The sequence below is a fragment of the Bidens hawaiensis genome, unplaced genomic scaffold (assembly GCF_021521415.1).
Source record: "Bidens hawaiensis isolate Kalapana, Puna unplaced genomic scaffold, B.hawaiensis_p1.1 tig00014475_1, whole genome shotgun sequence".
Lineage (NCBI taxonomy): Eukaryota > Viridiplantae > Streptophyta > Magnoliopsida > Asterales > Asteraceae > Bidens > Bidens hawaiensis.
The window spans coordinates 381,759-391,652 of record NW_027492262.1 but is presented as its reverse complement, the minus strand read 5'-3'; the positions used below and the strand labels follow the sequence as shown (position 1 = coordinate 391,652).

The following is a 9,894-nucleotide window of genomic DNA, read 5'->3' as shown; positions in this document are numbered from 1 at the left end:
ATAATAATACCAAAGTTTTACATACAAAAAGTCAACAACAAAGTCTTTAAACGAAAGTTCGGTTTTCGGTTCGGATCTTGTTTCGGGATAAGACCGAGGTTAGATTCTACAAACCCATAACCATGGAACTAATTAAAATGATTTTAGAAACTCAAATCTTACATAAAACATGTTTATACAACTATTTAAACAAACTAGTAAACAAGAGTTCGGCTTCCGGTTTGGAGCTATTTACGGAATAACCGAGGCTACTCTCTACAAACCCATAACCATGGAACTCAAAATGTAAAATAAAACTAAGATGGGCAGAAGTTAAACAAGTATAACTAGTTTGATAGTTAGATGCGGAAAATATATATAATCAAGGACTACTACGAGTCCTCCATGTAGCTTTGTCTTATGGGCCGGACACTTAACCGACCGAAATGCCCACCGAAGGTACAAAGGGTGCTATTATATATATGTTGTATAACAATCTTCAAGTATAAATAAGTGTTAACAAGTTGATTATAATGTAAGACTATGGTCAGTTTGACTTTGGAAAGTCAAACTGCCAAAAAAAATATGAAGAACACCTTTGAATGCTTGAGAATTGGAAGAGAAAGAGATGAACGAGCAAGGATTAATGAAGGGGATATGGGTGTATATATAGAGTGGGTTGAAAGGATCAAGCATGGGGTGTGATATCAAGGTTTGCATGCAAGAGGGGTCAAGACAAGTCACAAAACAACAAAAAAATAAAAAATAAAAAAATGGGCTGCTGGTCTGCTGCTGATCTGCTGCTGGTCAGCACGTCGGTTCGCGTCCGGAAGTTCGTTTTTGATGTATCTTGAGCGTTTTAAGTTCGTTTTCGAATCCGTAAAAGGGGTTTTTTCAAATTAGACAAGCGAGAATGTTTTAGTAACATAAAATCCAATATTTTATATATTTGAAATGTTCGGGAAATAAATCGGGTCGGTTTACAACATAAAAATAAATACAAAATAAATACAATTTAATCCGAAATCGAGGATTGTCACACTCTAGTCATTGAATTAGTCTATAATTTAATTTAAGATTACTTAACAAAACAAACAAACTAATCACTATTGTGAGAAATAGAAAAAAGTAATTTAAATATTGAGGAGAGATGATTTTTATATGTATTTTGGGCTTTAATGTTATTCTATTTCTTGAGATTCTAAAAAAGATAATTCTTTGAGAAGTTTGTGAATCAAACCATGGTCATGGTCACAACACGGTCATCACTCTACCAATATCAATACAAACCTAGCTTTGATTTGATACGCAGTTGGGCCGGCCCTGATCCCGTTCAATCTTTATTTACATTGGTTTTTTTTATCAAATAACTTGCGTTCATTAATTTTTTTATCAAAAGCTTACTATCCAACAACTTTTCTCAACGTCCCTGTATAACTTTCGTTAAAAACGATGTTGTATTCACACTAGAGTATATTTTTTGGAATCATAAACTACAATACGGTCATCACTCTACCAATATCAATACAAACCAAACTTATACTAAATGAATAACATCGGCCGTTGTATCATTATTATCAGAACTAATATCTGTATTTCTTTTTACAGTTTTCATTCAATGTAAATCGTGGTTAGTATTCTTTACATCACGCCTTTATTTTTTCGGTTTTGCGTTTTGGTTGCACCACCGAGTGAGGGTACATTAGCGCCTATCGTATGTCCGCGACATGCCGAACCGATACCGGAACTAAATAATTTTTATATCGACAAGTAGTATCCCAAAAACCGTTGTACCATACCAAATACAAACAAACAAAGAGTGAATATTGCAGCAGCAGAGATGAGTGAAATAGAGGCGGCGAAGAGATCTCCGTCGTCTGATGATCGGAAAACCACCACCACCACCACCAAAAAGGTCGTAATCAAGAGCGCCGATATGAACGAAGATATGCAAACTGAGGCCGTCAATATCGCCATTAAAGTAATTAATCCTCCTTAGTTTTTAATCATAATCAATCGTATTTCACTGAATCTCTAATCTCACAATTAATTATTATAATTTTGAATGAAATGATTTATTGATTCAAACAGTACCTAATTACGAAGAGTTAACGGTAAACTAACGGTGAGCTAACAAAACTAACTGTGAACTAACGGAATTTACATACGTAGGAACCTGAACCTCCTCTTGTTAATTTAATTGATTGTGCTTCATTGAATCAGTAACCTAACAATTAATTTCTGTTTTATTTGTAATTTTGAATGAAATGATTTATTGATTTATAAACGTATGTAACCTAATTACGAAGAGTTAACGGAATTAACTGTAAACTAACGGAGTTTGAGTTACATATGTGCAGGCGTTTGAGAATTGCAGTGTGGAGAAGGATGTGGCGGAACAGATAAAGAAGGAGTTTGATAAGAATCACGGTCCTACGTGGCACTGCATCGTCGGCAAAAACTTCGGTAATTGCTTATTTTGCTACAATTCATGATTCACTTTATTGATGATTTCACAATTATATTGGATTTTGAGTAGCTTCTGTAGAACCTTGCTTATAGATTTGTCTTATTTATTGGATTGATTGCTTGAGTTTAGGGGTGTAAACGAGTCGACTAGGCTTGAGCTCGGTTTTTCTAAGGCTCGAGCTTGGCTCGTGAGTTGTTTTTCAAGCTCTGGCTCGGCTCGTTTATAATTTACTTGTACATTAATGTATATACGGTTTTTCATTATTTATATATTTTTTGAGAAAAAAAACATTAAACGAGCCTAATCTCGGCACTAGCTCGTGTAGTGTCTTAAATGAGAACGAGCTCGAGCTCGGCTAGTCAGTTGTGCAGTGTGAAAGTAGTACCTAAAGGTCCAAAAGAGGAAACTTAACATACGAAGCTTGTTAAGGTCAACGTGCGCAAAGGAGCTTTGAGCTTGGGCTCGATAACTAAAGAAGCTTTATTTCGGCTCGGCTCAAGCTCGAAAAGCTCGGTTAGTTTTGATCTTTTTTTATTGATCCAAGCTTGAGTAGCTCGCGAGCGACTCGGCTCGTTTGCACCCCCACTTGAGTTATCAGGCTTTCATATGATTTTTCAGAGAATGCATGATAGTTTGATTTTGAGTTTGAAATCTAGATCTAATAATCTAGACTAGAAGTTTTATTTCCTGTGGATTGTATTGTTTATGAATTTAGTGCAAATTTGTGGTATGATGTATGTGATTCTGCTGTGATTTATTTAGAATTGATTCTATGTGTTTGCGCAGGGGAAAATAATTATATAAAAGAAGTGGAATGCGAGGAGATTATTTTAGTCTTTATTAAGTTTGTTAGCACCATTCTAGGTAGCGATTTAGTTCAAATTTTACATTTTCTGTCACACACATTATCAGGGCATTCATAATGGAAGTGAAAAATGTCCTGCCACGTCACCGCCATGTAGGCATGAGGGCTTTTGTCTAATATGGTGTGCAATGGTTTCACTTGGCATTAACAAAAAACGTAATTAAACCTTAGTTTAGGTGAGGTGGCATGATTTTAGTGGCTCAAATAAAAAAAATAATAAACACCGCCCTGCCCCTAACGTTGTTGCCTGCGTAGTGGTGTTTGGGCGTGTGCTTAGGGTGAGGTGTCATGGGCAACGCCCCCGCCACATTTGCCCTCACTGATTTGCTGTGTTGATTCTTTAGGATGGTAAAGTGAGAAGTTATTATCTCATATTGACCAAGACATGCATATGTGTATACATGTAAATATGCATATGTATACATAAACCTATAGACCGCTAACACACAGATGTCAAGTGGCTGTTTCTGTATGTGTGCAAAATTCAGCATCTGATTATATTTCTTGTAAATAAGCATCAGAAGTTAAAAACAATAAAGAAGTAAATTAATAACATCGTTACCACGTTAGTGCTTGTAGGGATATGATGTGTGTGTATTTCAACATATCACATCTCTGCTTGGTTGAAGGTTAATTTAGTCTTAATCCACAATTGACATGCCTGCTACTAGACAAATTAGGTGTAGGTTTGCTTTTCTTAAAGTATAAACATAACCAAGTTACCATACCACCTCATAGTTACACTCAATATTAGCTGATTTCAGTAATCTCATTATCTGTTAGTCTCTGATTTCCTAATACCAGTAGCTCAAGTGTTAATATTGCTTTTAGTCAAAACATATCCACCATTATCTCTGTTTCCTTTATATATTCACTGCAGATTCATATACAAGTTTTAGGTTTATAGTTTTATACTTGCACCAGTCTTAAGTAAGCCTATAAGTCTATATACAGAAGCTGTTAAATCATGTACGTTTGGATGGTATTGTTGCAGTACTTCATCAGTTACAAAAATACTAATAACATATTTTTCTAATTTGCACATGTTACACCAATTATGTAAGATATTATAAGTAGGTCTTGAGACATCCTTAATCAAACAAAAACTCACTTATTTTCATGTCCCACAACATAACCATAATCGCACACAGTTTAGGATTAGGTGGTTTGGTGATTGTGAGTCTAAAACTCTAATTACATAATATGAAGAGATTGGTGGAGGCAAACAAATAACAACGTAATCTTTGGGTTGCATTTTGCAGGGTCTTACGTGACACATGAGACAAACCACTTTGTTTATTTCTATTTGGAATCGAAGGCGGTGTTGCTGTTCAAATCTGGCTGAGCATGTTTTAATGCTGCTGTTGCTGCTTACATGTGTATGTATTCCAAAAACTAAACAAAAGCTGAATATGCGTTTTCTGTGTTTAGATGCGTGCTGTGTGTACTTGTAGATATATTTGTTGGATTCTTTCTATATTGTGTTTCGTTTGAATCAAAATTGCAAAATCGCATCCTTTTTTTAGCATCATAGTATCGAGTTTTACTAATTCACGAAATTCATGCAAATCGCCTATTTTTTCTTTTCCGAAAGGCAACTCTCATCCCGTTACGTAAATCTCAGTGCCTTTCACACAAACTCTTCTATGCATATATTACATCAGTAACAAAATTCTCCATTGATTTTCCATCATAACTTCTTGAAGGCTACTGTCCCGTACAAGTTGGGATTTTTATGTGATTATGTTGTGTTGATTAGTAGGGTATTGATGTGTGACTCCTTATCATTCATTAAGCATATCCACGTGTCGCTTATTTTTTGATTTCATCCTGCCCACTATGTAATAATTAACATAATGACGGATTGGTCTTTTTCTTCAAAAACAGAAAGTTACGGTTCGGTTTTGGTAATGCCACACTTCGAAATCAAGCCAAATCATAAAACTTGAGCGTACTGAACTTGTTTGAATGCTTTGTTATTGGAATTTTGATCCATATTCATTATTTTAAGCCGAAAATTGCATGCTCAAATTCATTTTAAGCCCAATGACCCTTTTCAGACTCAAACATTTTAAGCTCAATTGTAAAACCGAAAATATTCCCTAACCGAACAGAACCGAGCCGAAACTGACGACCAAAACTTTAATTTTAGTCCTTTTCAGCCAAAGCCTACCCATATGGCCAGCCATATACGCCTCTAAATTGATAATCCTTTTACTGGACCGGTGTACCCAATCTTTGTTTGAGCTCAATTTCACTTATTAACTGGCCGTTTTCTCCATGTTCATCTCCTCTCATACCCTCAAAAATCAAAGAGGGATTTGGTACATGTTATTATGCTCTGTAACCAGGGGCGGACCCACGTATATCCGATCGGGGTCCCGGGACACCAATGTTTTTTGAAAATTACATAAAGACGGTATATTAAATTTTGTATGGACCCCATAAAAATTAATACTTGGAACCCATACTATTAAAACTGAACTGGTCTAGTGGAAAATCCCTTACTTTTTCTTTGAGAGGTTGCAAGTTCAAGCCTCACCATACTATGTTTTTGTTCTTTTTTTTATATATCCTAGTCAATATTAGTTATTTAGTTAGGATATTTGTGTTTTTCTTTAGTTTCTCCCATATAGTCATTATCACCCTACAACATATATAATGGCAACATGAGTTTTGCATATTATTTTATTATTTATCATGTGTATGTATATTATAATTAATCATTTATTTGTGTTAAAGTTATTTTTTCAGGTTTTGGTCATGTATGTAAGACTATATATATAGCTTTCTTTTATGTTTTTCGAGTATGAATAAAAATAAGTTGAAAGTCAAATCTAGATCCTTTCTGCTTACTCGTTTCCGATGACACCATATTTTCGTGTTTTATTATGTTCCTCGCCTCGACCCGACCCGAATAACGAACGACCCGAAAATTTTGTAAACCGAAAAAATTGGGACCCCGGTGACAAAAAATTCTAGGTCCGCCACTGTCTGTAACCTCTGTTTCGGTTCTATATTATATGATATCACTTTCAGGTATTTAGTTAAGCAGTTTGATGATGAATTTAGTAGATATTTGGGCATTTATAGTTATTCACTTAATTTTTAGTTATGTACAAATCCAGATTGCATAAACCCTTGCACTTCATGTTCTGGACAATGGTTTAGGCTATAGAGATCAGTATTGTAGAACTCGTTAGGCGACATTTAATAAATCGGATTTTGTTTGTAATCTTTCAAAGTTAAATAAAAAAAACCACTAAGATACTTGAAAACCACTTTTAAACATTTAACATTTACACTTTTTAATCTGTTATTATTTTTTACCAAAATAAAAAAATAAATATTGCTCGTGATAGCACATATATGTAGCTCGTATCTACATATATTTATCTTGTATGAGATACATATATGTAAAGCAAGATGCATATATAACACACACACACACACACACACTTCCACAATCCACATATTTGTTTTAATTTCTTTTTGGTTTCGCAAAGATTAGTAACACATAAAAAGAATTAAAAAAATGAAAATTAAAAACATGAGTGTTTAAAAGGTGTTTTCACAAGCTTTCAAGTTAAAGGTGGTTTTCATTGGAATCCTCCCCTTGTGTATATACCTACATAATTTTTCAAACACTTCAAAAGTTTTGACCAATTTTGGTCGGCTTTGACCGGCTACCGATTATTGGTCCGATCACATGAAATTGAATCGCTATGCCACTGATTAGCGACAAGTCACTAACTAATTCCGATTTTTACAACATTGATAGAGATGAAACAGAACAGGAGTTACAAGCACCAACTGATATCACAGTTGGAGTTTAATGTTCAGTCTATAGACAACAAATCTATGCTATTACACAATGTGAATCTACACCTGTATTTCTGTTTTTTTTTCCTTCTTTTTTGTTGCTGTTTAGTTGAGGTAATCACTACACAAGTCAGGCACAATAATATGGTTTCGTTTTATTCTTCTTTCATAGGATTTAATTATAACAACAGAAAATATTTATAAGTGTTAATTGTGCAAAATAGCAAACTATTTTTACCTACTTTACCAATAATAGCATCTCACTTCAAAAACTATCAGAAGTAGCAACATACGTTCATCTTCTTACCGATCATAGCGACATACTGTTGTTTCATTAACCACTAACAGCAACATAATTTTACCTTATGGTTAAGGTTAAGGGTGCAAAAAAGCCGAGCCCGAAAGCTTGATGAGGCTTGAGCTTGGCTTCTTTAATTTCTAAAGCTTGAGATCGGCTTGTTCACTATTAATTATATATATATATATATTAATTAAATAAAAATTATATAAACAATAGCGTTTAGGCTCGCAAGCGGGCTCGAGCTCGATAAGTAAAGTGTGGGATCGGGCTCATTCATTTAACGAGCTAAATTTTAGGCTTGAGCTCGGGCTCGTTTAAGCTCGACTTGATCAAGGTTTTTCACGGGCTGATCTCTAGTATCTCGCAAGCGACTTGGCTCTTTTGCAGTTTTGTACCATTACTTATGGTGCTTTATTTTGTGAAAAAAATGAAAATATGTTGCTATTGTTGTTAAAATGTGAATATTGTTATGAATAAAATGTGAGATTATGGGTAGGAAGAGGTAGGAAGAATTAGAACATACCATAGTGCATACCATATGTTGTAGCCTTGTACTCAGGGGCGGCTCAACGAATGTGGAGGCCTAAATCTAAACAAGTTCTTGTGGCCTTTTCATGACAATTGTTAAGAAAAAAAAATTGCTTACTAAAAGTTTTGAACTTATAACCTCTACTTTAGTAACAACCAAGCCTACCACAACACCAATACATTAGACTTGGGGGCCTTAATAATTTTGGGCCTAAAGCCCTAACTTGTTTTCGTTGTCCCACGAGCCACCCTTGCCTTGTAGGACTTATAAATATTAAAACTAACTTCAATTTCTGTACATAAATGCATGTGTTCAACTAAATAAACCCAATTCCTTGCTCACATTCCATAATTTGATACTCGCTGCTTCTTCCCACCAACTGTCTTGCATTCAATGATTCTTTCTCCCAATCTGTCCTGTAAATCACAATCAATATCGACAATACGCACGCCACCTGTGCTGCTAACAGCCCATAACACAGCCCTAAGAACCCTAGTCTCTACACAAAACCTAACATTATGGCTATAGGTGTACCCACCAAGTAAAATGAACATAAGTTAATCCTTGCACCAATAGATGGCCTTGCACTTCCCCGAAGAACACCCGAACACGTGGTTTGTGGGCAGTTTGCCAGCTCACACACTCCAATTATAGGTAAAGCAGCCATTGTTAACTCCAAAACTTCACTATCACTTGTGAACACTTTCCCCCATGCTTCTCTTCCATATGTTATCCCCAATAACCCAAAAGCAGAAGTCAAAAGTGCCAGCCCGATCGCCACTAGTGTTGCCAAACGGGCCCGGCCCGGTTCCCCTGCCCAGAGCTCGTGCCCGACCCGAGTCGATATTGACATGCTGAGTGCTGATGGTAATGTGTACATTAAAGAAGTTGTTTGGATTACTATAGCGGATGCAGCTAAAGAAATGTACGGTTTATGAAGATAACCGCTTAAGAATGTCATTAATTCATACCACCACCATTCGGAACAAACTGCTAAACAGCTGGAAACAGCGAGGCGAAACAGCACGCCCCACCCTTCCCGTACCGACTCTGGTTCGGACCATGGTTCAGGCTTGTGGGTATGTGTGAAAAACATGTAGCCGAGAATGAAAACCGATGTAGTTAAGTTGGTGATAATTGTTGAAATAGCAACCCCTTGAAGCCCTAAGTTAAGGGTGATGGCTAAAGTGTTGGTGACTGGAAAATGTATAAGTGCTGAGAACAAACTACACCACATTAATGGCCATGTTTTGCCGTTGATTCGTAAAAAGATACGTAAAGGGTTTAAAACGCAATTAACGATAAGATCAGGGGCTGCGTATCGACAGTATAAACTAGCAATGTGTGTTATTTCAGGGTCTTGGTGTAGTTTAAGCATGATTGGCTCAAGGTTAACCCATAGAACCCCAATTGGTAATGATGCAAATAATAACATCAAGATGGTTCTTTGTAGGGTGAGGTTAACCATGTGTAGGTTTCTTGAACCAAAAGCCTGGCTGCAAAGCGGCTCCATCCCCATGGCTAACCCTGACAGAACCGAGTAGCCGGTTATGTTTGTGAACCCGATGGCTAATGCACCTCCGGCTAGCTCAAGCCTCCCAAGCCGTCCCATGCATGCGACCGAAGTCATGTTTTTGAGATAACTCACTAATCCCATGGTGAAAAGTGGGAAGCCTATGGATGATATCATCTTCATTTCCTCCATGACCTACACAAATCCATAATATGATTCTTTATAATTTATAAGTATATTTAAATGATAATAATAATAGTAATTATTATTATTATTATTATTATTATTATTATTATTATTATTATTATTATTATTATTATTATTATAGTTGCTTACCATGGGAACAATGAGATTGATTTGAGTGTAGTGTGGCATGATTTGCTTGTATGTGATGGAAATATAAGATTTGATTTGA

The 9,894-nt window shown here is 35.8% G+C and overlaps 1 protein-coding gene and 1 pseudogene across 1 annotated transcript; one reads left to right on the top strand and one right to left on the bottom strand.

Moving 5' to 3' along the window:
• Nucleotides 1-1,789: 1,789 nt before the first annotated feature.
• Nucleotides 1,790-5,219, top strand: LOC143546900 (uncharacterized). Its single transcript, XM_077038456.1, has 3 exons — nt 1,790-1,960; nt 2,340-2,445; nt 4,577-5,219. The coding sequence occupies exons 1-3, from the start codon at nt 1,820-1,822 to the stop codon at nt 4,657-4,659; spliced, it is 330 nt and encodes a 109-aa protein (XP_076894571.1). The 5' UTR covers nt 1,790-1,819; the 3' UTR covers nt 4,660-5,219.
• Nucleotides 5,220-8,282: 3,063 nt separating this feature from the next.
• On the bottom strand, nt 8,283-9,638 carry LOC143546899 (protein DETOXIFICATION 55-like; annotated as a pseudogene).
• Between the last annotated feature and the right edge of the window lie 256 nt (nt 9,639-9,894).

Excerpts from the sequence above, each read along its gene's own strand:
- LOC143546900 (XM_077038456.1), top strand. The coding sequence starts at position 1,820 with ATGAGTGAAATAGAGGCGGCGAAGAGATCTCCGTCGTCTGATGATCGG. Across the intron at positions 1,961-2,339 it reads CCGTCAATATCGCCATTAAA|GCGTTTGAGAATTGCAGTGT; the intron begins GTAATTAATCCT and ends ACATATGTGCAG. Across the intron at positions 2,446-4,576 it reads CATCGTCGGCAAAAACTTCG|GGTCTTACGTGACACATGAG; the intron begins GTAATTGCTTAT and ends TGCATTTTGCAG.